Source organism: Akanthomyces muscarius, chromosome 6 (genome assembly GCF_028009165.1).
Source record: "Akanthomyces muscarius strain Ve6 chromosome 6, whole genome shotgun sequence".
Taxonomy (NCBI): Eukaryota; Fungi; Ascomycota; class Sordariomycetes; order Hypocreales; family Cordycipitaceae; genus Akanthomyces; species Akanthomyces muscarius.
In genome coordinates, this window is record NC_079246.1 from 3012745 (window position 1) to 3039317 (window position 26573).

Below are 26573 nucleotides of genomic sequence, written 5' to 3' on the forward strand. Positions count from 1 at the left end.
GGCCCGAGTGGCTGTGACATACAGAGCTCGTTGGTTCATTCTACAATGCAGCCTTTCTGCCATTATGGCAATTGACTGAACCCAAGACCAATCTCGCAGCCACGGCAAGGGCCGAGTGAAACATGTACAAGCACAGTGGCTTTGGCGTATCTCTGCATCGTTCCATAATACCCCCATAAACGTGTGTACATTACTCAAACTCACAATACCGTAGATCTGGTCTCTGTATCTTCCCTGATCCAATTCCAAGGTACCACTGGGCTCTAAAACACTTGCAGCCGTGATCCACTAGACCTTTACATCGACGCTACAAAATGGCAATATATTCTCCTGCAGGCTTCAGACTTCAAGACTGACTAAAAAGATAGAATAAAACCAGACATTATTCCCGTAAAGATCTATTGTTGACGGTGTCCTGTCAGACAGACGACGGTCAACGCTTGGACTGTAGCCTACCCTGCAGATCTAACATTTCAGTGCCGCTTGAAGATTCCATCGTCTTCTGCGCTTCCGCAATTTGAAACCCCATCGTACGCGTATCAAGTCACGTTAAGTTGTTTTTATGTCTTCTCCAAGTTAGAGTGTTTCTACCCCCTCCACCTGCCGGCGTAATGGCAAACCCGTGTCCCTCAATCTCGACGCCCTCGGCCCTACAGTCCAACCGGGTTGCTGGTAGGAACCTTGCACTAAATATTTCCTAATGCGGCTTGCCGACGCGCCAACGCCCTACCTAGTGGAGCGTGTCACTAAGCTCTCCGATCGGTCTCTTCATGCAAGTCATGGGTAAGAATTATTCACACTCGTCAAGACTTGTCCTTGTACAATGTAAAAGTCATGACAAGCACGGCCGCTCAATCAAGTTGAATCAAAAGCTTTCTATCAGTGCTCTGTCAAATAACTATAATGTGTGCCGTATGTTTGTATAGCATGTGCCACCCCATCGGCCGCACCTCTGTTGACACGTCAAATCACCAGCCATTTCTCACGGTACACTGGCCCACTCCAGTATCCGGGCCCAGACGTGTTCTCCATCGTGTGCATGGTCGATGCCTCTCATGGTGATTGCGGGGTTTGGGGAAGCAGTTTCCGTGTAAAACCCCGTGTCAGCATCCAACAGGTGCTGTGAAATTTCCGCCGACATCTCAGGATGTGACTGGAAAGTCAGAATCTGTCTCGACTTGGACATTAAAATCTCATAGTCGGCCGCAAGGGGAACAAATCCATCAGACAAGGAAGCAATTTTGCGCTTGTGAAATTTGTGGAGTAGCTAGATGTCGAAGACGTTAGCACGTACTGCACCAACTTTTGAGGCAATGGTTGGTACAGCGAATGCTGCCATCATTTTTCGCCAGCCTTGGTGTGGTACATACCAGAACGTCTCGACCAAAAAAGTCTGTTCCCTGCGGCTTAAGCAGCGGTATATCCTGAACACCGACCTAAGAAACAATGCTACTTAGCGAAACTTGCTTTAGTCAACACAAATCGCCGTAGTCTCTGATGCTCACCCGCGGGCCCTCCGAGAGCGCACCCAGCCGACCCCCGAGTGCGAGCTGCACAACTTGCTGACCCCAGCATATTCCCAGTAGCTTTGTGCCTCCCGGTCGACCATTCTCCAGCGTGCGGACCAGTTCGAGTATGCTCTGTACCCAAGGCGTCGGCTCTGTCGTGAGAAGGTCAAACGCCCCTCCCGTCACGATCAACAGGTCGTACTGGGCAGGGTCGGGCAACTCTTCGCCGCTGGTTGGTCTGCACACTTGCACGCTGGCTTCAGGCCTTGAGGCATGTATATGCTTCACGTATGAGCCGAGAATCTCGGTTTCGAGAGACCCTTGAGCAGCAAATGCTTTGATGATGAGAATCTTCATGTTGTTGGTGCACGAGGAGATGGAGAAGCAAGAGTGAGAGGCGAGTGGTACAGGGAGCGGAAAAGAAAGACAGGGAAGAGCCGAGTGCACAGTATTTGGTCGGCAAATTTTAATGAACCAGCTGGGGCGCATTCTCGCCTTTGAATTCCCGCGCCCTCTTATACATATTTGCGACACGCTTGGCCGTCTGCCGTAGTGCGGCTGGTGGATTTACGTAGCGTATAAGTACTACGTTAGTTACCCCACAAACTCGTAATGATCGCTCAACCCACAATGGTTAATCCATTCTGGGGTAACTATGAGCCGGGCGCGGTCCGCAGGGGGGAGGAAGCCTGCTTTGCGTGAGCTCGGGACCGGCGACAAGAGTACCTGGCGCGCGGACCTGGGCCAGGACTAACATTTGCGGCAATGAAGTCGCCATGTGGGCTGCAAGTTGTGCCGCCAGTCCAGTGTTGCAAGAGTGTTCGCCAGTGTCCGTGTTGAACAGCTTACAAGATTAGAAAAGAAAAGTGAGGAAGTAATGGTTCTGCTTGGTTTACAATGAGCAATATCAGTTTCGAATGTTTCAGTAAGCCCCATTGTGATTGGCTGCAGCTTGAAAGAACATCGCTTAGTACGAGCAGTGTCTATCAAGTTACAACCTCTGTCGTGGTGCAAGCAAGGAGAGTCACCACAGCATAGCGCGGTGGCGCTCACGTCCCCGTACTTTGTCTTTAAATAAAGCCCAATTGCACGCCATGCCAGAGGACACTACGCTATTGCTATTTGGTTAAATGCAGCGACTTCAGCAGTCTTTGCCACTTTTAAAAATACACTACCATCTCCTTGTCAACACCAACTTGCTCCTTTCTTACGAGACTCTTCTCATAACTTGTCATATCTTTCAATAAATTGCCAGACCCATGACACAAGACATGAATAAAGCCAAGAGTGGTAACTCGGAACGCGTGGGCACTCATGAGCCTGTCGTCCTGGGCAAACCTGATGATGCTGCTGCTGCCGCCGCGGAGCACACAGACATAGCTCATGGCTTATATTTGCAGTCTTTGCTAATGGACCCCGACGAGAGAGACATGCTGGCAACGCGAGTTCGACGAAAAATTGACTTGACCTTGCTTCCTTTTGTTAGTTTCCCCCTTGCCGTCCGGCATTTGTGCTGGTCACTACCTGCGTCTTACTAACCATTCACCGTGCGACCAGATGGCCCTCGTTTCTCTGCTGTCGTACATGGACAAGGGCACGCTCAACCAGGGCAGTGCCTACGGTCTACGCGCCGATCTCCACATGAGCCTCCCCCAGTACTCGCTCGTCGCCTCCGCGGCGAGCATCGGCTACCTCCTCGGCTGCTACCCGTGCAACCTGCTCCTGCAGAAGCTCCCCATCGGCAAGACCGTGGCCGTCTTCATCCTCATCTGGGGCATCCTACTCGTGGCCGCCACCGGCGTCCGTGGCTTTGGCGGCCTCATGGCCCTGCGCCTCCTCCTCGGCTTCTTCGAGTCCTGCGTGGGGCCGGCCTGGATGCTCACCACGAGCATGTTCTGGACGCGAGACGAGCAGGCGCTGCGCATGTGCATCTGGCTCGGCTGCAACGGCCTGGGCTCCATCATCGGCGCCGGTCTATCCTGGGGCCTGGGCCATACGCACAATCCCCACCTGAGCCCCTGGCAGTTGATCTTCCTGGTGAGAAAGCTGCCCCCGGAAAGAGACAGAGGAAAAGAATGCTAATTACTAAGAAAAGACAATGGGAGTAATTTCCATCTTCAACGGCCTAGTGGCTTTCTGGTTCCTGCCGTCGAGCCCTCTCGACTTTGTTCTCTTTTCCGAAAAGGAAAAGATAGCCTCTGTATGGCGAGTGAGGCACAATAAAACGGGCGTCAAGCATGCCAAGATCATCCCTCGTCAGATCAAAGAGGCGATTATGGAGCCCCGCGTCTGGTTGATTGCAGGCCAGCAAATGTGTGTCGGCCTCATCAACGGCGGGTTTGGCAACTTCCTGAGTGCTCTACTTTCTGGCTTCGGCTACGCGCCTCTATCAGTGACACTATATCAGATTCCTAACGGCGCATTTCAGTTTGTGAGCACCGTGGCAGCCGGAATCTTCGTCTCCAGGGTGCCCAACACCAAGATCATCACGTCCCTCGTCGTATACATTCCTCCCGTGGCCGGTGTCATTGGCATCGCCACAATATCACTCCAGCACCGCATGGCGCTGACAGCCTGCTGTTGGCTCCTCGACGTTGGCGGCGCTGCCCTCATACTGAACTGGTCGATTGTGGCTGCCAACTTTGCGGGCCACACCAAGCGCACCACGGTCAATACCATCAATTTTGTTTTTTACGCCACAGGCAGCATCGTCGGACCCTTCATGTATCGTCCCTCCGAGGCGCCTCGATACATGACGGCCATCAGGTCTCTGATTGGCGTGTACGCAGCTCTTGTCTCCTTTACCGCCTGCATTGGGCTCATCATGTGGCGATCAAACAAAAAAAGAGACGCCGAAGCACCATCTGACAATGATTTTGAGGACACAGGTGATGAGTCGGGCTTCTTGGATCTCACAGACCACGAAAACCGTGCATTTAGATATACGCTGTAGCTCAATTGATTAGACCTGGCGCCATGGTATTTCATAGCATATTTTATTTAGGTAGAAAGACTACTCAATTGCGCAAGCGCATTTCCCCTGGCCGGCTAATGACAGGCACTTTGCTGGGTGCGTGCGAGCGTTGCGTGGATGCTCCGTCTGAGGGGACAGAAACGATCAGTCAGTATCTCGGTACAGGTAAAAGAATGTCAATGGATTTTTCGAATCAGAACCTCTTCATGGTGGCTTTCTCTTCCTTCCGCCATCGTCTGTTACTGGAATCGATGCCATGCTGTGCTGGCGGTAGTTACTGGAATTCATTCACATTGCTAACGTTTTACGGGTAGATCAGAGACCCACGAGAAAGCCACAGTTCCGCATCGGGCTTGCCGACAAGCTAAAATCGATGCCAAGGTGGGAGGCTGTGTGAACTCAGTCGCAGAGCGCGTTCAGCCTTTGGCGGGGAAGAAACGCAGGCACCAGGTTTGCGCATCGTGCGCATGCCTTCTTTCAATGGATGTACCACTTCTACTTCTACCTTCAGTGAGACACTGTCAGGAATGGTGGAGTCAAGTGGCGAAGCCTGCGGTAGCCAGTTCTTTAAATTGAATTTGCCAGTCTCTGATTATTATCCGTTACCACGTTCTACAGCGTGCTCTACCAGAAGCCACTGCTAGACTCCACTGGAATGCTGCTAGTTAAGACGTTGAAACGGTCGGATAAGCGGCCATTTTTGGGGGCTATATTCTATTTTGTTTTTTCAACGGTTGCGGCTCTCCTCTTTCTAGGCGTTGCTTTTGAGTGATCAATACTCCGAAGCTAGCCCTCCAAATCTGGCACCAGGAAACCGTAGATTATGCTGCATCGCAGCAAGAATGCGAAGCAGGGAAAAAATCAAAGAGGTGCACACTGGTCAGCTCAGTCCCATATTGAAACTGTGCTGTGGACTCGATCAGTCTTTTCTTTTTCCGCTTAGCCTCCTCAGTCAGGCGGTGGATCGGCAGATGTTCGATGAGGGAGTCTTAGACCTGCATGGCAGCCAAGAGCACCTATCGCTGTGCTGCATTCCTACCGTGGTCCTAAGCACAAGCGACAGCTTGTCGCCTGTATTAGGTATTGACTTCGACTGTCAAAGTTGCATGGCAAATTTTTTTCAGAATTTGCTTCTCCATGTAACATCACCACGCCATGGTTGAAGTGAGTGTCATCATTGCCGCGCTGCAGTGCTACGCGCACTCACCCCCGGCTTATTGTTGAAGGACGTGCAAAACCGTACGGTCCGCGCACCCCTGACGATGGCAAATGGCCCCAAAACAAATCTCCATATATGATCTACATACCGTCTTCGCATCAATTGACACGCCCAGCTCGCGAACCTTTGTCTGCCTACCCAGGCCGGCTGTAGTAATAATGGCAACCGGTTGCCGCCATCAATCTGTCATCTCCGCCATCTCCGCTACCTGCGTACAATCCTCGTCTATCGCCTACACCTCGTGCGCATGACCGTTGCGATACTAGCTGCTGCTAGTCTAGCACCCGCCGAGTCCCGACTGCGTCTCCCATCGGACGTCCATCAGTCTTGCGAGGCCGCTCAGCCGTAGCCCCTCCCACACGGCTTGGTCCCTTTCCTTCGCCGTCAATGTTTGCCGGGTTCGAGCTTTGGTCCGGTGGCTTGATACAGCACGTACCGAAGCCGCGCCGCTTTCGATCGAGTCGAGGCTGTCTTGCTTGTAGGTGCCTGCTCTTCCGTCAAGTGTGTGTGCAGCTTTGCTAAGAGAAGCTTTTCCCAAATCTCTCAGGCCGCCGCATCAAGAAGAAATGCGACGAGCAGAAACCCGTATGCGGGAGCTGCCAGCGCCGGGGGCGGCAGACGTGCGAATGGCCAGAGTCGTTTGCAGAACCGCCATCGTCACAAACCACACCACCATCAGGAGCCGCAGCGCAGTGCCATGCCCGCATCTCGACGGGCGTCGTGGCTGCGTCCTGCGATGTCAATCATGATGTTCAACCAGAGAGCGCAGTAGTAGGAGAATACGGCGCACCAAGCGCCTCCCTCGGTCCCTCTCTTCTCACATCGATGCGGCCTAGCGTTTGTGCTGTATTGCCGCAGTCCGACTCGATGAAATGGCTGTCCGAGAGCCACAGATGGGAGATGCTGCAGCGCGCGAACCGGGCTATACACGGCGCATACATTGACGACCATTACTCCATTTTGGTCCCTGCGTTCCCCACGCTGGTCGAGTCTTCGTCGTACACCAACGCCTGGCTCGCCCTCGGAGCGGTGCTCCTGGCGAAGCATCTTCCACCAGACAGCCAGCTAGCTCAGGTGGCGATACATTGCCACACGAAAGCGATACATGGGCTGCTTGAGCACCTGCGCGTATGCAAAGTGCCTGCTCAATGGGCCGTGTCAACTTTGGTGCTGCTGCACATATTCGAGCGATACGGAGACACATGCCAGGCGCCGTCGGATGCCCACGCCAAGTCGATTCGCACAGTCTTCCTTCAACGCTACAACGAACATCCTCCATCGACTACTGCTCAGCTGCTGCAACTCTCGAGTTTGATTTATCGTGTTGCCGTCATCAACATGTTTCGCCCACTCTCCAACGACGACCCAGCCGATTACCACTGCTTGGACGAGCATGTCGCCATCTGGTCTTCATCACGAGCATCCACGGGATTATGGCAGCACAGTTTATGGATCGGTCTAACACCCGAGGTGTTCAACTTGATGTTTAAATTATCGACACTAGTTCGCCTGGCGCCCTTGACCGAGTCGTGGCTTTCGAAGCTTGATCAGCTTGAAGGCGAGATATCCGACCGTGACGTTGATCCAGCATTGTCGTCCCTGGCAGAGAGGAAAGACGACGGCAGTAAAGAAAGCAGCATATTGTCGTTGGCAGAGCAATCTGACATTGCACATGGATTATATTACTGCGCGTTTCGTATTCTTGTTATAAGAATACGTGCTTTTACCTCGGGCCGTCCAGACGAAGGTGCTCAGCAGCTCACATACCATGGCATCCAGGCGCTGCATAAGCTCATCCAAGCCAACTTTGCATCCATGACTCTCCTATGGCCAGCAATAATTATTAGCCTCGACGCGAGAAAGGCCGAGGAACAATCTATATCGACATCGTTTCTCTCGCGCCTCGAAAGTCCCGGCGGAGCACGATCCATCGCATCTGTGCGGCGACTGCTTGGAGTCGCCTGGGAGCTCCACGACGGCAACATGCTTGGGAGTGATGTGCTGTTTCAACACGAGTTGACGGCTAATGTCTTTTTATGAGCGATACCATGCGAGCTTTTCCATTATCAATGCACCGATCGTATACTATGATATTGACAATGATGAAACACTTTTACACCACAGGTCTGTCACGCTTGAGAAGACTATTTTAGTACGACGACTCGAAGACCGTTTTCACAATGTATCAACCGCCTTTCACTATTTCTGTTGCCTCTATGAGCCAGTAATCTCAAGACTCAATCTTTGAAATTATCGTGAAAGGCTAGCCACTTTTCAAAAAGAGGTGCTTTATGTGAACTTCTTCCCGGGCTGCCGCCCTACTGGCAGGTAATGGGGCTTAGCGACTGTTACAGGACGGCCCTCTATATATTGGTGGATTTGGCTACTGGGCTGAGCGAGTGAAAAAGGTACTGATAAAAGGAAGCTTTGATGGCTTTGGGTTTTTCCTAAGCGATTAAAAAAAAAATCACGTAAAATGTGAACCGACCAACATCATGCACAGAACGCTGTAGAATTTCCTCCCGTAATTTTGTTGCATTGAATTCCGGCGCCGTAGGTTGTGCCAGCGCAGCCCATCGGACGTCTACGCTCCAGCGCAAAGATGCACACATCGCCATTCGCAAAGACTGCGCCATGGATTACGCAACTTTGAGTTAAACCAAACCGATCGCAAAGCTCGGACGAATCAATCACACCAAATCATCAACCAAACCGTCAGCCCTGCGATACGCCTAAACCCCAGTGGAGTCGGTGATGCCGCCCGCTGACGTCGCCACTCAGCCTCGTCATCGAACCGCCCGCCCTACCGCCTCGCGCAATCTTTCCTGTTTCGACTATGCATCCAGCTAAAAGCACAACGATGCCCACCGTGCCACGGCAGCCCATCCCACATGCCCCTCTAATACCAGTGCTTGGCAGCAGTCAGCCCCTACCTCGCACACTCCCATCATGGTCGGCGTCCCTGGTCGCTCCAAGGCCTGCAACACCTGTCTCAAGCGCAAGATCAAGGTACAACATCAACCCTAACCCTCCCTGCCCAAGACGCCCCCAAACTGACTTCCCATCGCAGTGCGACCTCGCCAAGCCATTCTGCGGCAACTGCGCCAAGTCCAAACGCATCTGCGGAGGATACGCCCGCAAGACCGTCTACGTATTCTCCGACAATGTCGTCCTGCCCGACAGCAGCGGCGCCGCCAAGGACGACGGCACGCTGACATACCAGGGCCGATGGAAAGGCACTTCTCTCAACAAGCCATCATCACCGGCATCATCTCCCTACGGATCAGACTCGTCCCGCGTCGACACGCGCCCAACCCGGGCCAACAATGATTCCTCCTCCGCCTCCCCCGCCTCCTCCGCCTCCGACATGAGCCTCCTCCCGGCCGACCTCGACGCCCTCGACGTCCAGCGCATCCCCCTGATGCCGTCGCTCTGGCAGCAGCTGCACCACGTCTTCCTGCACGCCTACATGCCGCAGCAGGCCATGAACCCCGCCGACAACGGCAGCCACCTCACCGGCAACTGGCTGCTGCAGCTGCAGGGCCGGCCCTCGACGCTGCCGGCCCTCCAAACCTCCATCGCCGCCTTCGCCTCGGCCCAGATCGGCCGCGACCACAACGACGCGCGCCTCGTCGCGCAGAGCATGCAGCTCTACCTCAAGAGCCTCGAGCACCTGCGCAACGCCCTCGCCAGCCCCGCGACCCGCCTCAGCGACGACACCCTCGCCGCGTGCCTTGCCCTCGGCATCTACGAGCTCACCGAGAAGCCAATGGCGCCGTCGTACCACCCGCGCTCCGAGACGCAGCGCCAGGAGCAGCCCAACGGCGGCACCGCCTACAGCAAGCACATGGCGGGCGCCATGATGCTGCTCAAGCTGCGCGGGCCCGACGCCAACAACACGCCGCTGGCGCACAGTCTGTTCCTGGGCCTGCGGCGCCAAATCATCATCACCACGTTGATCAAGCACTCCGACACGTTCCTCTCCGACGACGTCTGGCGCGAGCGCCCATGGAGCGTGTACCCGAAAAACCTGCTCGACAAGTGCCTCGACTGCGTGCTCGGCCTGCCGCGGCTGCAGCGTCTCGCCGACGACATGCTCCGCGACACGGCCGACACGACGCACGTCGCCGCGCAGTGCGACATGCTGATTGAAAACTGCACCGCCGTGCTCGCCAGCCTCGACGCCTGGTACGCGTCCTTTGAGGCGTACGTCGTCGGCCCGCCGTACTGGTCCACGTTCTGCACGCTCTCCAGCGCGCAGGACGACGCCGCCGGCCTCGGCAAGCCCTTCCCCATCTCGTACATGTTCCCGACGTTCAGCACCGCGTACCTGCTCATGACGTACTGGACGGGCGTCATGCTCAGCCACTGGCTGCTGTTTGTCGCCTACCGCACCCTCGCCGAGCAGTCGCCGTCGTCGCCCGAGCCGCTGCGCGCGCGGAGACGGACGCACAAGGACGTATGGGTCGCCATGACGCGCAACATGTGCCAGATGACAGAGTACTTTCTCGGCGGCGGCATGGGCAAGGTGGGCATCACGGTCGCGCTGGCGGTGCTCGAGGGCGCCATGGCCATGTTCCGCGACGGGACGGAGGACTGGGCGCGCGAAAAGGCCTGGGTGGCCGAGATGATTGCGCTGACGGCGACGAAGCTAAATGAGGCGAGCATGGTTGTGGTGTAGGTACCGCGGGCGGTGCACGTATCCAAGGTGGCATAATTCATGCATAGCAAGTCATCATTGTAATTCATAGCAAGTGTACTGGTACGCTTGGTGCTGGTCTATTATAATTCAAAGCAAGTGTACGTTGAGCGCTGATCTGTTCTGGGTATCTGTCCTTTTGCATGCAATGGCGGCTTTCTATGCTTCCGTCTGCGTCTGCTCCTATCCCTGCTGCTACTTTTCCGCCTTTTCCAGTTTCGCCTTGCTCTTCTTCTCCAGACTCTCCATAAACGCCGCATGCTGCCTCACCATGGCCGCTTCCCGCACCTCATCCTTGTGCCGCTCAATAAACCGCCTCACCTCATCCAGCTTATAAAACCCATCCTCACCTACCATGTCCTCGTCAAACTCAACCCCATAGCTCGCATCCCGCTCCAGGATAATCCGCTTGAGGCCCTTGACCAGACACGCCCGGGCCGTAATGGCCTGCTGGTCCGTCTCGCCAGGTTCCAGACCTGGAACCTCCGTCTTGATGATGCCGTTCCAGATATAATCGCGCTGCTTTTCCAGCAGAAACTCGCGTCGCCGGCGCTCAAACTCTTCTCCCACGCCAAACTGCTCCAGCGCCTCGTCGGTGATCCTGCCTCTGCTGGTGCCCTGGACTGTAAAGCGCCCCTCGCGGCGGCACCTGGGCACAAACTCCTCGATCCAGCGCCTGAAGCCAGGCCGCTGGCGCATGCGCTGCCGGTCGTTGTGCTTTAGGTTCTGCACGTCTTTCAGCAGGTTGTGGCCCTCGTCGTGGTTGGCCTGGTCGGGCGGCCCCGTGGCGGACGGCGTTATGTACATCATGCGGCAGTGGGTGACGTACTCGAACATGGCGTCGAGGTCGACAAAGGGCTCGTCGACCCAGATCCGCGCGTAGTCGCCCGTGCGAGGCAGCCCGAGAAAGTCGAGCACGCGGTCCGGGTCCGAGGTGAGATGGACCTTGGCGCGCGCCTTGTAGACGGCCTCGACCTCGGGGATGCGGATGAACATGCCCGTGTCGTCAATGGTGAGCCCGTACGGCCGCACCAGCGAGCCGACGAGGTTCCAGATGTCGCCGTGGGCGTGCTTGAAGAGCATCCATCTGTGCGACTCCAGGCTGGGCGATATGCGGACGTCGACCTGAATGTACCTTGGCTGTTCAGTGTCCGTCTCGGATACTTGGTCGGCGGGCCACGGGATGGCAAGGTTCGAGGCTGCGCCGGTGGTGACAATGGTGCGCTCTGAGCCGAGCAGCGTCGCCACCTCGTGGATCAGCTCCGACGCGGGCTTGGTGTTTTCGAGGTGCGGCGGCGCGACTGGGGCATCTTCTCGCCGCTGAAACACGAGAAAGTCAACATCGCCAAAGTCGGTCTTGCCGGGCCCGTCAATGGGAGAGTCGACGTGCACGTAGAGCTGTCGCAGCAGTGCCTCGCAACGTTGCTTCTGCGCGTGGTAGATGCGAGGCGGCATACGCGGTGTGCATAGCGGAGAAGCGCCAACGGAAAAGGCAGAGCCGCCCATTGTGAGATTTGCGTGATGATGGCTGAAATGAGGAGGGGAGAGATGAGCGGTGATTTGGTGATATAAGTTTGTTTGCGGCAGTGGTGAGTCGAGTCGCACGGTGTGTGAGTCAGGCGATGTGGCTGGTTACACCCGGGCTCCGAACGGAGATGACGGAAGATGAAAGTGGTGCTGCAGAAGTTATCTCGTTGTAGGCAGAATTTAGAAGGAATTTTTTTTCAATCGAGTTGTCTGGTGAATCGATGAAGCAGCTCCGTTTGTGCGGCTCACAGCTCAGTGTGTGAAATGCAGTGCTTCCATTTTAGCGCCTATTCACTGCTAGGTGAAGCTGCACGGCACCAGTCGCATCGCACAGCCGTGATTCTGTTGCTTTGCGTGTTTGCCTTTGTATATTCGCTGCTTGCTTTGATTATCTTCCATCTTTTTATCCAATTTTTTTTCGATCATCATTCAGCATGGCAAACGCTGGCTGTTCATACATCGCTGCCATGTGGCACCTCTATCGCAGTCGTAAACAGCTCACCAATCATTACAGTCCATGCTCTTTACAATTAATTTAATGAAGAGTAAATATGGTGAATTTGATGCACAAGATTGGAGTCGACAAGACCAAGCCCACCAATCGACACCCCAGCGCCGCCCTGCGAAACCCGTGCTCGAGTAAATTACGCCGCCGATTCCCGCTACTGGCGCGCCATTTCTCGCCCTCCTCGGCCTGCGTCCGTTTCTGTCCTGCACCAACTGGCTCAGCGCTGGCTCGCTTAATCAACGATTGCCAGGGCCAACGTCTGGACAACTTGCGCCATCGTTCGAAATCCATCCACCTCTAGATCTCGCACCCGATAGCTGTTCTTGGCATCGTGCAGGCGCCATGGCCCTGCCGCCGCCACCCCCCGCCTGGTCTGGCGACGACACGTTTGGCCCCCGCTTGCCCGGCCATCGCGACCTCACGCTCCTCTTTGAGAATGTCGTCTTTGCCATTGTTCCCGCGGCCGTCGTCCTGCTCTTCACGCCACTTTATTTGCGACGGGCGCTCCGTGAACGTGGGCCCGCCAGGATTGCCTGGACGCTCTACCTAGAGATTGCCCTCGCCGGTGGCGTCTTTCTCACCGATCTCATCGGCGCGAATCTATGGAGCAAATCGCCGTACGCGCCGCCGTACGCCATGGCAGCGGCAACAATCATGTTCCTGGCCGCCATCGCCATGGGCTTTGTGCTTTTCATTGGTCGCGTCCGTGGCCGCTGGCCTGTCCTGCCGACCGTGTATGCGGCAACCACGGCGCTGTTTGACGTCGTCAGGATGCGCTCCTACGTTTTGCGAGACATGCGTGACATGGCGGCCGTGTGCATCATGACTGCGCTGATCAAAATTCTTTTCCTTATTTCGGGGCAGATATCCTTGCGCCTGCGGGACCGCCGAGCGCTGCTCCGAGGCCAGTCCATCGTCGACTGGGCCATCTCGACTCTTTCGCTAGGGTTCAGAAATAACATTCATCTGGAGCATCTACCAGAGTTGGACCCCGCTTCAGAGTCGGTGGCACTCTTCCATCGATTCCAGCCGCACTGGGCAAACGGTGAGCACGAACACTGCATACCATCTCGGCGTCACTAACACGGCCAGTCAACAAAAAGTCTCGCTGGCCGTTGCTCAAAGCTTGTGTCAAGACTCTTCAATGGGAATTGACCAGCGCACTGCCACCTCGTCTGGCGTTCTTTGCCTTCATATTCTCTCAGCCTTTTCTAATCCAGCACGTAACTTTACTAGTCAAACATGGGCGCCCTCCACCCGATGTCATTGCTAGGGTTACGGCGTTCACGGCATTTGTGTTTCTCGGCATTGGCGTAAGCACTGCGAAATCCCTGAAAGCGCACGCTGACCATTTTAGATATGCAAAGGCTACCATCGGCAGGTCTGCCATCGCGTGTCGACTTGCTTGCGAGGAATGCTACTTTCGGCCATCTTTGAAAAGATCATGCATCTAGAATGCGAGGTGCTTCAAAAGAAAGAAGCGTTCGAGCTGATGGAAACTGATCTGGCCATTGTCGAAGAAATGCCGACACGATTTTGTGACCTCGTCGTCAGCTTTCTCGAGGTTGGATTCGGCACATATCTGCTCCACAACTATGTTGGCCTGTGGTGCTGCCTAGTGTTCATCCCATGTTCTCGTAAGTGGTGCCCTGGCGATACGAAGACTCACACTAATCAGTTAGTTGTCGCTTTTATGACGGCTGGCATGAAATATTCCAAAACTGCGGCCAAAGACGCATGGAATGACAAAATGAAGCATCGCGAAGCTGTCACTACAAATGCAATGGCTCAGCTCCAAAGTATTAAAGCAATAGGCCTTGCACCGATCGTATCGACAAACATACAAGAGCTATATGCTGCAGAATTGCAGTCATCCTCATACGACAGAAAGATGCGCCTTGCCACGCACATCATGGGTGAGTGCCCTACTTTGAAGAGTGACATCCACTCGGATTGCTGAGATGTGTAGACATTTTTGCCGAGAGCATAACCCCGATGCTGGTTCTCATTGGCTCCGTGTCTTGGATCGCGTTTCCAAACTCGCACTCAGCCTGCGAAGTGTTTACAATCATGTCGCTTGTGTCCCTAGTCTCGGCTGGCATGGCCACAGTTCTCCTACAAGTACCTCGCTTGGCTGCTATCACTGCTTCTCTCAGCCGGGTCGAACGATTTCTACTGCGTGAGCCCGTTAAGGGCTTGTCTACGGAATTACACGAAAAAGGTAATGCAGTGACAGAAATCGGCCGGATGTACTCCACATGGCGCTCGTGTACCCCGGAACTAAGAAACGCCACTCTTTCCTATCAAACAAGCTCAGCCCCGATCCTGCGCAATGTTTCTATTCGATTTTCCCCTGGAGGTGTTAGCGTGATTCATGGCCCAGCGGGTTCTGGCAAGTCGTCTCTGGTGAGGGTTCTCCTGGGCGAGAAGCTTTTGGATGAAGGCATTGTTACCATGCCACCGGGACCAGCAGGCTACTGCGATGCCACACCGTGGCTTGTCGAAAAAGACCCCCGAAGCAATGTTATCGGAAACCACGAGTATGTCGAGGAATGGTACAAGAAGATAGCTTGGGCATGCCTCATAAGTGGGGCAGAAGATGTATCTGATGACAAGGGAATGACAGGGGGAAATGACAGCAACTTGGCTCTCGAGCAAAAGCAGCGAATTCAACTGGCACGCGCAGCCTATGGCAGGCCAAATCTACTTGTACTGGACGAACCCTGTCGTGGCCTTGACGACGAGACCTCCATGGCCATCCTGGACCGCCTCTTTGGTCCTGGTGGTGTCATGCGTCTGCTAGGAATCACTACCATCATTACTACTGCCAACGCTTCGCAGCTTGCAGTGGCTGACGTCGCATATTCACTAGACGGCGAGGGACACGTGGAAGCGCTCGAGAAGCCCAGCCAAAGCTTTTCGGCAACTGTATCTGAACAAGTTCACCGTTCGCCTACCCGTGAGATCTACAAAACTGCAGCTGGGCATCTGGATAAAACGAAAACGGACAATACCACAAAAGACGAAAATGACGACTGGCTGGTTTGGTTCCTTGCAGATTCGGCAGGGTGGGAGCCAATTTTGTTCGGTGTCATGTTACTCACCTGCGCCGCCGTTTCGGAACGTTTTCCGCCCGTTTATATCCGCATCTGGCTGTCAACCGAGCCTGAGAATAAATACTGCTTTGTTGGCTACGCAATAGTCACAATGTTTCCGGCCATTCTGACAGCCATATCAGTTGGTCTGTTTTACCTGCAGTGCGCTCCTGCCATGGCTCGCAGCTTCCATCAAAACATGGTCACGAGTGTATTCAACCCAAGCGTTGCGCGGCTGTCCAAGCTGGACTCTACTCAACTGACCGGCTTCTTCTTTAAAGACCTGTCGGTACTGACACAAGAGCTGCCAAGGTCAATTGTCGAGGTGATGTACTTGGCAACTCTGGTAACATGTGACGTTTTGATCGTCTTGACATGCAATAGATACGTTATCAACGTTCTACCTGTGATTCCGGCTACTGTATTTGCCCTGCAGAATCATTATCTGAGCATCCATAGCCAGGTACAGTCTCTTGCACGAGAGGCTACCGCACCCCTGCTTGCCCACTTTCGATTCGCGACTCAGGGCATCATCCATATCCGAGCTATGAGATGGGAGTCTGTCTTTCTAAAAGACTGTCAGAAGCTCATTGACCATTCGCTGCGGCCACACTATGGCGTGTCCTGCATGCAGCGCTGGCTTCATCTCGTCATCGACGCGATCGTTGCCACTCTAGCCATCGTCTGCGTCGGTACGTCTCTGTGTCTGGCTGATACAATTTCAGAAACGGCCATTGGCCTTGCGATGCTGAACCTGGTCTCGTTTGGCTCCGTCGTGTGTCGTCTTTTTGATGGATGGGTCAACTTACAAGGGCCCTGGGCTGCGCTGAACCGACTCAAGCTCCTGACCGAGGCGGCAAAGCCAAAGCAGAAGATCCAGTACAAGCGAGAATTCGACAACTGGAAGACAACAACCGGGAGATTCGACATGTATGCTGTCACGGCAGGCTTTGACGGGTGCTACACGGACAATGACGCTCTGCGAAATGTTTCTGTCCAGATGCCCAGCGCATCCAAGCTTGCCATCATTGGCCCTCCAGGAAGCGGAAAGTCTTCACTGCTACTATCTATCTTGACCCTATTGGACTTTGCCGGCACCATTTACATTGATGGCTCGAACGTGCAGAATATTCCACCCGATGTGCTGCGCGAAAGCGTCGTCACGCTTCCGCAAGGTGGCGTCCAGCTGCCTGGGACGATTCGTCGAAACTTGGATCCATGGGCGACACCGGAACACTCTTTCAGTGACGCCGAGATTTTCGCCGTTCTGGACCGTGTCGGCCTTGCCGCGCTCGTTCAAGCGCGCGGTGGCTTAAGCACCAACTTTGACTCGGCGCGTTTGTCCTCCTGCGAGAAGCAGCTGCTCTTCCTTGCCAGGGCTATTCTCCGCAAGGGACACCTGGAAGCACGTCTTGTTTTGGTCGACGACATTACAAGCGACGTTGACGAAGAGACAGCCGACCGCATACAAGATATCATCGAGACTACCTTTGCAGACTGCACTGTGGTTACGGTGACGAGTCGGATGGAGATGCTCAGGAACATGGAGAAAATCATCGAGATGCACGAGGGAAGAGTTGTCAACATGATTGACCGCCCGAGACATGCGCCGAAAGATAATGACGATTATGAATCGGACGAAATGGACTTTGGGATATATTAAATAGTGATGTAAATATACAACAACACCACTTTGTGCATCTACTTTTGTCGCACATAGAGGAGAATAAAAAGCGTACACAGCTGCAGCAGCCCAGCCGCCAAGAAGGGCAGCCCGTACCACGACTGGCCCCAACGCAAGCCGACCCGAAACGCGCTCGCCATAACCGGACCCGCCAGCATGGACCCCATGGCGCTCATTGTCGAGATGCACGCGTACACGGTCGAGTGCTGCGCGATGCCCGCGCGCTCCGCGACCGACACGATGACGCTGACGACGGCGGGCGTGTAGCCCCTGTTGCACTCGTACAGCGCAATTGCGGCGACGAACGCGGGCCCAGTCGGCGCCAGCGCCGTCAGGAAGCTGCCGAGGACCTGGACGCACCCGCTGGCGCGCGCGAGCCAGAGGTCCTTGCGCAGTGCCGTGAAGCGGTACCGCAGCAGCAGCAGGTGGCTGGCGCCCGGCAGGACGAGTACGAGCACGGCGAGGTTGGCGGCCGCGGCGACGGACGACAGCAGGCCGGCCTCGGCCCACGTCCACCCGAAGCGCTTCGTCGCGTACTGCAGACGGAACGTAATCTCGTACGCGCCGAGCTGCGTGAAGACGACGCCGCCGAGGAGCAGCGTCAGCGGCAGGTTGTGCCCGAAGACGAGGCGCAGCGTCGCGGCGGCGCTGCGGAAGACGTCGGCCACGCGGGCCATGACGGAGGATTGCTGGGCAGAGGAAGGTGCGTCGGCGACGAGAGGGGTGTTGCGGAGCTTGCGCGGCATGGCGAAGCCCGGGATGGTCATGAGCCCGATGAGCACCACGCCGGTGACCTGTGCCCCGACGGGGCCGGCGCGGCTCATGATGAAATACACGGCAGGGCCGGTGAAGAAGGCAATGGAGACGCTGAAGGCTTGGAGGTAAAAGAACAGTGTGGTTCTGCCTTGTTAGTACGAAGAACATGGTTCGCGGCTGAGGTTTCGTGTATGTACCTGTTTTTCTCGCTGACGAGACTGGCCGTGACGAGGAACCGCATGGCCGCCCACGTCGCGCCACCGCCGCCGATCAGCGTCATGCACGAAGATGCATAGATCCAGCGCACGTTGAATATCTGCGGATTCAAACCTGCACAGTCAGCAAAGCTCCTCTACCAAGACAATCCGAGGAATACGCACAAACGAGGAGATGGCCGCCTTCGGACAGAAACTGGCCGACCCAGATGAGACCCAGCACAATGTTCGGCCCGTACTTGTCCGCGACGATGCCGTACGGAATCGACATGAGCAGCCCCGGAATGACGGAGATTGTATTCTCCATGCCAATGATCCACACCAGGTCCGCCTGCACGTCCTCGTGCTTGCAGCGCGGATCGCCGTACGGCTCCGTCACCTCTGGGAACGCGGTCCGGCAGAGCGAGCCCTCGACCAGGGCGGCCACGCCGGCTGCGCACAGCGCGGCGGCGAACTCGACGGCGATGAGGATGATGGAGAAGGGAATGGCGGTGCGCAGCCGCGGGGCGAGACGTTCGACCTCTGTGTTGGTGCTGCCATTTTCAGTGGTGGTGTTGTCGTCGCGGAGCAGCGGCGTCGCTTCGCTGGTGGGCGATGCACGCTCAGAGTCTGCCATTGTGTGTGAGCTTGATGTAGCACAGCATGGAACGCCGCAGTTTGGCCTGTGTGCTTGACGAGAATGATTGGCGCGTGGTGGATGGTGAGAAATGGAAATGAAAGTCCGGCCAGGTCTCGGACCACGGAGTGGGTGGAGCAGACGGATAGCGCAGCCGAAACGCAGTGGTATCGGGGCGGCGACTTGCGGCCTAGTTCAAAAGTTCCATGGCATTATGATTACTCGTCAAACAATCAACACATTGATTCGTTTTGTGATAAAGCTGAGCACAAGTATCCTTCTGAGTTGGAAATTGGCGCCCCACGCGACACGGCTGCAGCGTCTTACTAGCGCGATGATGATCGCCAATACATTATCTACTTCGAAAAGAAAACGTAATTATAAACGCCATACTACATCCATATGCATCAACGCAGCCAGTCAAAGGTATCCATCAGCTCAAAGCTAAAATCCGGCTGATCAAAGACACCCCAATCCACCATATCCGGCCCTACCCCGTTTGACGCGCCGCCGTTGAGCGTGTAGTCGAGCACGCGCTGGATAATGACGCTGCAGTTGCAGCACAGCTGCGCGTTGGGCGCCGTGTCGCGCACCCAGTCAAAGAAGCCGACGAGCATGCTCAGCTGCTGGATGATGCTCGACCGGCTGACCTTGGGGTCCAGCGGGTGGCTGCCGCGAAAGGTCGGGTAGAGGAGTTCCTGGCAGAGCACGCCGGCGCCGGGTGCACCGTACGAGAGGACCTGGACATTATTAGCAAAGTGCGTTGGTGAGGGTGAATTGGATGCCCTACAATCCACTCGAAATTACGTCGCATCGTAGGTGTCGAGAATCGGTCCTGGTTCATCCAAAAGTGCAGAGTGAGCGAGACCATGGTCACGCTGCCAATGAGCAGCTCTCCATTGCCTGCGTGGTTGTATCTCTGTAGAAGCCGCTCGGCAAAAAATAGATTCTGCAAGTGCTCCAGATGCGTAAACGTCTTCATGTACGCCACATTGGGCGGTACATCCGGAGACGCAAGGTCGCTAGCGCAGAATCGCAGCCCTTCTGGGAATTGCTCCGGCAAGGAGCATTGTCTGCTTCGCAGGTCCCTTGCACCAGAGTTAGCTTCACTCACTCATGCGTGTTGGACGTAACTTACAGGAGATAATCAATATTGACATGGCTAGCTTTGCTCAGGGTCGCTTCGACAAGTTCATCACGAATCATGGAAATCATGAATCGCGCGCGAATCGCCGTGCTCGAATGCAGCTTGCCGTCCGTGTTCCAGCCCTTGTCATCGACGGACCGCGCCGCGCGCTCAAGACTCGCAGCGTCGAGGAGCTCCTGGTCAGCAATATCCAGCGGCATGGGCGTGGAAAAGTAGCGATGGCTGATGAGCGGCGGCCGGCCCGTAAACGCTACGCCCAGCTTGTCTCTGGTGAAGATGTGAATCGCTGTCCGACGCTTATACTCTGAGTAAGACGTTGGCACGTAGGACGAGGTTTGCTCTTCTGCCTGCGTGCCGAGAAAAGTCATGCACGCGATGCTGGCTGCACCACTCTCCCACGTCGATATTGCTTTACCAGGGTCAGTACGGAATTACAGAGAACTAGGCAAAAACATACCCAATTCACCGTCAGCAAGCGAGTCGAGTGTTGAGAGGCGACGGGTCAGGTCAAATAAAAGTACGCTGGCGCCATTAAAGCGCCGCGCAAGCTTGATACAGTATCCTAGATTGACGCGGCCTGCTTCGACAGAAGTGTTGTTCTTGGACCGGACCAGGAGCGTCTGGTTGAGGGCGTCAAACATATCGGAAGCACGTTCCATGTGCGCCCACAGCAGGCCGATCGATTCCCATCGCAGGTTACTGCCGCAGAACGAGTCCAGCCAGGATTTGCAATCTGGGTAGTCGCTTTGGAAGGACTTTGACGTGTTGTTGCAGAGCGTCTGAGCAATGGCCTCTAGCGCCTTGTCCTCGCCCAGGTGCTGCGACGCCGCAAACATTCTTCGAAGATTGCGAATTATGCGGTCCACTGCAATATACGTCCACCCCTTCGGGTCCACCTTGCCGTCGAGGTAAGTCATCTGCTCGTCCTTTTGTCCAGGAAGCGCGCGCAACACGGTGAGGCACGTCTCGCGGATCATGTACGGCAGCTCCTGAAACAGCACGGCTGGTTGGCATGGCGCGGCGCAACTACACTCGTCGTCAGGCGTGCTCGCGCCGCCTAGTAGCAAAAGACTGCTCTGAGTCTCTTCCAGGACCGAAGTGTGGCCGAGTCGCGCACTGGGCCAAGGCGTTGGCAGCACTGGTGAGCCTGCCGAGTGACTGGTTGGCTCTAGCGCCAGCGGTAACGGTGGTGGTGGCGGCGGCGGCGGCGGATCCGTAAACGATGAAATCGGGTCTGAGAGCTGTGAAGAAGTCTCTCGGCCTTTTCTAGGACACGGTCCTGAGTAGAAGCACTGGGCGCCCTGGTCCTTCTTGAGGCAGCGGGTGCATGCCGGTCGGCGGTGGTCGCAAGACACTTTGCGCGCCCGGCAGGGGTTGCACGCTGCCAAGCGACCGTTGGGGCGACGATGCGACGTTTCCATGGCGAATTTAACGGAGATCAATCAATAGATGGCGCATATTTTGTGGCGGCTATGCCCTCTGCAGGCTATTATGTTTGCACATGATATTGCCAGATCGAAGACGAAATCCTGTCCGGCCTCGGCCGCCACACAACCGTTAGCGGCCGCTTAACGCGGGGCCTCCATCTGATGCGAAACTGTTTAAAGAAACGAGCGTTGTCCTAAGCCCTGCGCTGTGGAGTTTATATTCGTTTGCCGAAATGCGGAAATGAGATATCAGCTCATATCAAGTTTTCAATTTTTTCCTTATTCTAAAACTCTATGTCAATGTCTAAGCCTGTAGGAGGTCGATCTAGCTGACTGAAACTCCGATATAGTTCACGTGCGACAGCCTTCAATACTAAGAAGATGATCGCATAAGTGACGCGCATGGCCAATACATGTAGATCAGTAGGCCGACTGATGAGACAGCATTTCTTGTGAGTTTTAATGTATTTCAATGGCGGCTCTCTGGTTGCGTTATAAATATACTTTCCTAGCAGCAGGTCTCACTACTAGTGTGCGAGAAACTGCATCAATGCTTCGCAGCCCTTACACGACGGTGAGCCGCCGTTTTACAGCAATGCAAAGTTGATGTGCACAGGCAAGAGCCTTCATTCAGAGCTGAAGCACCTAATGTCTCTCTACATTGCATATTGTTGAAATCGGACAGAAAATATAAACTTCAAAAGGTATGACCGGACTAGCTAATATTTTTAACCACCAACGAATACCTAATTAGTGTCCAGCAGCCAGCCCAACGCCTGGAATATCGACTACAAAATGACAAAATAGAGACCAGCTTCTATGCAAATATTAACACAGCAGTCCAAGCAAGCTTCACCCCGAAAAACAGCAGCCTGCCCGCCTAAGTGAGCACAAAAGTAGAACCGGAGAGCATCATTTCCATCGACTGCAACAATCTGGGTTTTCGCGACGTCCTCCTCACGGATCTGATACCCCGGAACCAGATAGCTGCAGCGCTCGGCCAGTGCTCCACCGATGCAATTGTCTTTGTCATGGGGACATGTCTCCACGACCACAGACTCGGAAAGTGAAGACAAAATTCCTCCCACTCCTACGTCCACCGGATAAGTGTCCGTCGTGTCCTTAGTGAGGGTTAACCAAAGTCCGTTCCGTCTTCCGCCGTGCTTTACCATCCACCTCAAAGATACGCCTTTTAAAGGGTTTGAAGGTCTATCGACTGGCACTATCTTCCCGTCGGGGAGAATAGGCCTGCTATTGGGGTATCCGAAGTCTCCGCCGCTCTGCACAATGTTGTGTTTGTCTGCACCATACCATATCATACCCGGCAACCAGGACAGAGACATGTAACCCCTCTTGACCACTGTATTAGTCTCCAGAATGTTAAAGTAGACAGCTTGGCCACTAAAAGAAGACATGACAACGGGGCTGTCGGCTATGTCGCGGCCCTTGTTATGGCCAAGAAGTACCATTGCGCTGCCGAGAAGTGATTCCACATCGCAGAAAGCTTCCGTTCCATTCTGCAGAACTGTCTCAATTTCATGCACGAGACGTCGTGAGATTCGAGAAGCCGAGGGCGTAGTGGTAAATACCCTCAGCGACTCAGGTTGTTGAAATAAAGATAACGCAAGAACGCTCACGACGATGTTGGCCAGAGCCCTCAAGAACGCACGCTCCTTGACGGTGACGTTGAAATCCGGACCCAAGTCCGCTGCTCCTGGTTGCACTTGAGGGGATCTGCAATGTTCCCGAACTGCTGGGATCTGTAGTATCGACAAATATTCGCTTGTGCTATCCGAGCTGTCGTATTCTTCAAACATGAGACTTAGCACGTGGCCAGTCTCCCGAAAAGGACGCAACATCAAATTCGATTTGTGGCGTGTTTTTAGTCCCAGCTCACGGTCCCATCCCAATGGGTTCCATTTCACGGAGCTTTCACTTCCAGAAACAAACGTAATATTGCTGACAGCCCGTTTCACAGCTTCAGCGATGGCGCTTCGCACCGCTGCCAAAGCGCCCCCCCTGCCGACGTTGAAGTCTTGCAGAACCCACTGGCAATATCTCCGCAAGCCGACCATTCCAAACAGAACGCACCCATTCTCTCGGAGAGTAAGCTCTCTCGGGCTGTCGATAGAATAGTCGAGAGTGATTTCAAGTCCCTTCAAAGGATGGATGTAAACGCGGACTTTGCTGTTAGCTGTCTCTATGAGCGGTGTTCCGTCTTCCATATAAGTGGACGGTGGACAACCGAGGCACCATTTTGTAAATGCGATCAACCATGTCGTGAGATATGAAGCTTTGAACGTCACCCTAACGGCGCCACTATCCCCAATCCGAGATAGTTCCCTGAAGGCGTCGACAATTTCCTTCAGTACCTCAGCAGTAGGCGCAAGCGAAAGATTAAATCCTTCTCCAGTGCCCAGGTGATCTATGAGGAGGTTTAACAGCAACCTGTGCCACCCAACTACCTCGTCGGTAAAGCCCGAAAGTCGGCATCTGGGTTCCAAGCTTTCCATGAGGTCTTCCACCTGCAACAATGTAGGCACCAAGGCTTTATCGGATGCAGAGTCCATCAGCAAATGATGAATGCGTTTTGCGCTCTCTAGCGTATCCATCGTATTTATGAGAGCTGTAGCAAAGCTGAGAAACTGGAGGCCTGCCTGGGATGTGCCGAAGTAGGTGGCACAGTCATTTGGCGAGTACCCAACGGTGACTCGGAGGAATTTGAGAACGGCCTGTGGAGGCGTTGGCAAGATCGTTTTCTCAACTTTGCGACATGTCTCGGGGCACATCGCGAGTGTGTTGCCAAAGCGTTCGCAGGCCAAGATGGCCAGAGGCTGGACATTGTCGCTTGTCGCGGCTTGCAATAGGCCGCGGGAGATGGAAATTGCAGAGTCGGCAGTCTTCTCTAGACCCCACTGCGCCTGGAGAGTCATTTTCGATGATTAACTCTGGTGTCCCGGAATCTTGAAAGAGAAAGGTCATACAGCGTGAAGTGGGAGGGCGCAGGGTACCAAGATGAGGCGGGGTATCATGCAGCTCAGCCGCGCTACCATCATGTGAGCGCAGCTGTCACTATGAGAGATTTCATCTGGCAGATTTCCAGTGGCATTTGGGCTGTGAGTTGTGGCAGTTGGAAGGCTGCACATGTCTGCCTAAATCCGCTGCATATCCTCCGATACAGAGCGCGATCGGCAAGAGATTCTGAAGATGCATGACAGCTAGGAAATATAGAATAATGGAACCGCGCCAGGATCTTGGTGCACAATTGTGGTGTTGCAGTCTGTATTTATCTTTGCAAAAGTTGAATATAATATCCCAAATCATGCATCGTTATTCTGAAGCTGTTCGATATATCGGGCTACCGATGCGACGGGGCACGCTGCTAGTTGCCAGCAATCTCCGCCGGAACCTCACACTGAATAGACTTGAAATGCAGTTCCTCTATGTCGAACGAGCCTGCCGGGAACTCCAGAATTTTGTCGGCGCAGTTGAGCTCACTTGTTTCATTAGCAGTGTGCGAATATACTTCGGAAGCCTAAACTCACCTATAAAGCTCGCAGACGTAGGAGTATCCGACTTCAATCTCGGAGAATATAGGCCTGCATCACATCAGTCCTCGCATGTAAAGTGGGAGACTACGTATGGAAACGTACTGGGTTTTCTTCAAGTTGACACAGCGGTCCCGAAGAACATCAAATTCGTAGTCATCGGGTCCGTACAGGATGGCCTACAGCGACAGTCAGTGAGGCGTCGAAGTGTTCTGGCTGTCAAGCCTACAGCAATGAAGTCATCGTCGACCTGAGCCAGCGCCAGGCTACAAAAGGCGAGCGGGATGAGGTTGAGGCAGCGCATTGTGGGTAGTTGCTTGATGAGCGAGGAGAAATTGGAAGAAAGGTTCACAGGCCTCTTATTTATACTCTTCGCACGATGGGCCCCTCACCGATTGCATGTTCGCAGCTGCATGTCCGAGACAATATGCTTCATCATGTACGACGTGGCATTGGCGATGATACGCCCAAAGCAATGCAATGACAAGCTGAAGACACCTGAATGATAATTAAACAGGCCCTCGGGTTCTGCCATATGCGAGTCCGCACAACACTACCCGATGTCTCGGAACACAAGAGCTGAACACAGACATACAGCAGAATCTGCATACATATACTCCGCTCTGTGAGGCAGCCCCTTGTACACAACACCGTTTCCCTCATTTCTCCCATTGCTAAGCCGCTCTTAATGGTCGGCCGCCCACGAAAATGAAAACCTGATGCTACCTTGCGAGCAGCGCTGCATGGCATTGACCATACGGCCGAAGATTATGAGTCGGTCTTTGCTAGCAGAAAAATCTACCGCGCCAATGTAACAGCCTTCCCACTCGGTTGAGCATGTCTAGGAAAATGTCTCAATATCTCGGGAGATAGGGCATAAAGGTCGTACGGTCTGACTCTATCCAACCTGAGGTATCCCAAGTCGCTACCAGCACGTAACTGGCGCCAATGGAGCCAAAGAAGCCAGGATCCTGCAGAATGGATGATGTGCAGCCTAGACGAGCCTCAAGGTAGCGGTTGGTAATCTCTATAAAATTTGTATCCTGACCAGTTATGCAATAGTGCTTTCGTTCGTCCACAATGGCCTTACGAGGCGCTGCTATGACTGGGGCACCGTCGTGTCATTTCCCCTGATCCACTGGTTTGGTTTTACGGTGCGGCAACATCCGCATCATAAACGGTGCTCCAATTATTTAGACAACCGCTGAAAGGAAACACGGTACATGTGAATCTCGTGCCGCATTTCTGGACCTCCAATGTAAGGCTGATACTGGTACATTCCGAAGCTGTGCGGGAGCAAGAAACTATAGCGCGGGTACAGGCCTTTATAGCGGGCGCTCGCGGGGTGCAGTGGCTCCAGCTGCAATGATTAGTGGATCAAGGCCTCTGCCAGCTGCTGCTCTCTTCCGTTTGCTCTGCTTCCAACTCTCCAAGTCACCTCGCAGAATCTTCATTCCATCATCAACGCCATCTTCGAAATCAGCAGTTTCTCGTCAAGCGTCTTTCCGTCCTATGCACAGCACTAAATCGCCAGGATGCATATTGCCAAACACTGACCGCGTCGGTCATGCCGAGCACCACCAACACCGTACCCAGGAACCACTTCCCCAGACACGGGGCTAGAAAGACCTCCATGCCACTACTATTGGG

At 54.5% G+C, this 26573-nt stretch overlaps 9 protein-coding genes across 9 annotated transcripts; 4 read left to right on the plus strand and 5 right to left on the minus strand.

Annotated features, from left to right (window-relative positions):
- Positions 1 to 982: 982 nt before the first annotated feature.
- On the minus strand, positions 983 to 1865 carry LMH87_001070 (uncharacterized protein; the record flags this gene model as incomplete). The annotated part of the gene is made up of 3 exons (XM_056199086.1): positions 983 to 1267; positions 1371 to 1436; positions 1506 to 1865. The coding sequence occupies 3 exons, from the start codon at positions 1863 to 1865 to the stop codon at positions 983 to 985; spliced, it is 711 nt and encodes a 236-aa protein (XP_056055968.1).
- A 902-nt stretch (positions 1866 to 2767) lies between these two features.
- LMH87_001071 (uncharacterized protein) lies at positions 2768 to 4461 on the plus strand (the record flags this gene model as incomplete). The annotated part of the gene is made up of 3 exons (XM_056199087.1): positions 2768 to 2989; positions 3066 to 3545; positions 3604 to 4461. 3 exons carry the CDS (start codon positions 2768 to 2770, stop codon positions 4459 to 4461), a joined length of 1560 nt encoding a protein of 519 aa, XP_056055969.1.
- Positions 4462 to 6088: 1627 nt separating this feature from the next.
- On the plus strand, positions 6089 to 7741 carry LMH87_001072 (uncharacterized protein; the record flags this gene model as incomplete). The annotated part of the gene is made up of 2 exons (XM_056199088.1): positions 6089 to 6179; positions 6249 to 7741. 2 exons carry the CDS (start codon positions 6089 to 6091, stop codon positions 7739 to 7741), a joined length of 1584 nt encoding a protein of 527 aa, XP_056055970.1.
- Positions 7742 to 8650: 909 nt separating this feature from the next.
- On the plus strand, positions 8651 to 10382 carry LMH87_001073 (uncharacterized protein; the record flags this gene model as incomplete). The annotated part of the gene is made up of 2 exons (XM_056199089.1): positions 8651 to 8710; positions 8772 to 10382. The coding sequence occupies 2 exons, from the start codon at positions 8651 to 8653 to the stop codon at positions 10380 to 10382; spliced, it is 1671 nt and encodes a 556-aa protein (XP_056055971.1).
- Positions 10383 to 10595: 213 nt separating this feature from the next.
- Positions 10596 to 11906, minus strand: LMH87_001074 (uncharacterized protein; the record flags this gene model as incomplete). Its single annotated transcript, XM_056199090.1, has 1 exon — positions 10596 to 11906. The coding sequence occupies one exon, from the start codon at positions 11904 to 11906 to the stop codon at positions 10596 to 10598; it is 1311 nt and encodes a 436-aa protein (XP_056055972.1).
- An 871-nt stretch (positions 11907 to 12777) lies between these two features.
- LMH87_001075 (uncharacterized protein) lies at positions 12778 to 17193 on the plus strand (the record flags this gene model as incomplete). The annotated part of the gene is made up of 5 exons (XM_056199091.1): positions 12778 to 13480; positions 13528 to 13748; positions 13793 to 14072; positions 14118 to 14351; positions 14405 to 17193. 5 exons carry the CDS (start codon positions 12778 to 12780, stop codon positions 17191 to 17193), a joined length of 4227 nt encoding a protein of 1408 aa, XP_056055973.1.
- Positions 17194 to 17231: 38 nt separating this feature from the next.
- Positions 17232 to 18801, minus strand: LMH87_001076 (uncharacterized protein; the record flags this gene model as incomplete). Its single annotated transcript, XM_056199092.1, has 3 exons — positions 17232 to 18114; positions 18168 to 18300; positions 18351 to 18801. 3 exons carry the CDS (start codon positions 18799 to 18801, stop codon positions 17232 to 17234), a joined length of 1467 nt encoding a protein of 488 aa, XP_056055974.1.
- A 407-nt stretch (positions 18802 to 19208) lies between these two features.
- LMH87_001077 (uncharacterized protein) lies at positions 19209 to 21369 on the minus strand (the record flags this gene model as incomplete). Its single annotated transcript, XM_056199094.1, has 4 exons — positions 19209 to 19541; positions 19592 to 19889; positions 19940 to 20357; positions 20406 to 21369. 4 exons carry the CDS (start codon positions 21367 to 21369, stop codon positions 19209 to 19211), a joined length of 2013 nt encoding a protein of 670 aa, XP_056055975.1.
- Positions 21370 to 24757: 3388 nt separating this feature from the next.
- On the minus strand, positions 24758 to 25227 carry LMH87_001078 (uncharacterized protein; the record flags this gene model as incomplete). The annotated part of the gene is made up of 4 exons (XM_056199095.1): positions 24758 to 24872; positions 24921 to 24974; positions 25029 to 25102; positions 25153 to 25227. 4 exons carry the CDS (start codon positions 25225 to 25227, stop codon positions 24758 to 24760), a joined length of 318 nt encoding a protein of 105 aa, XP_056055976.1.
- Positions 25228 to 26573: the final 1346 nt, after the last annotated feature.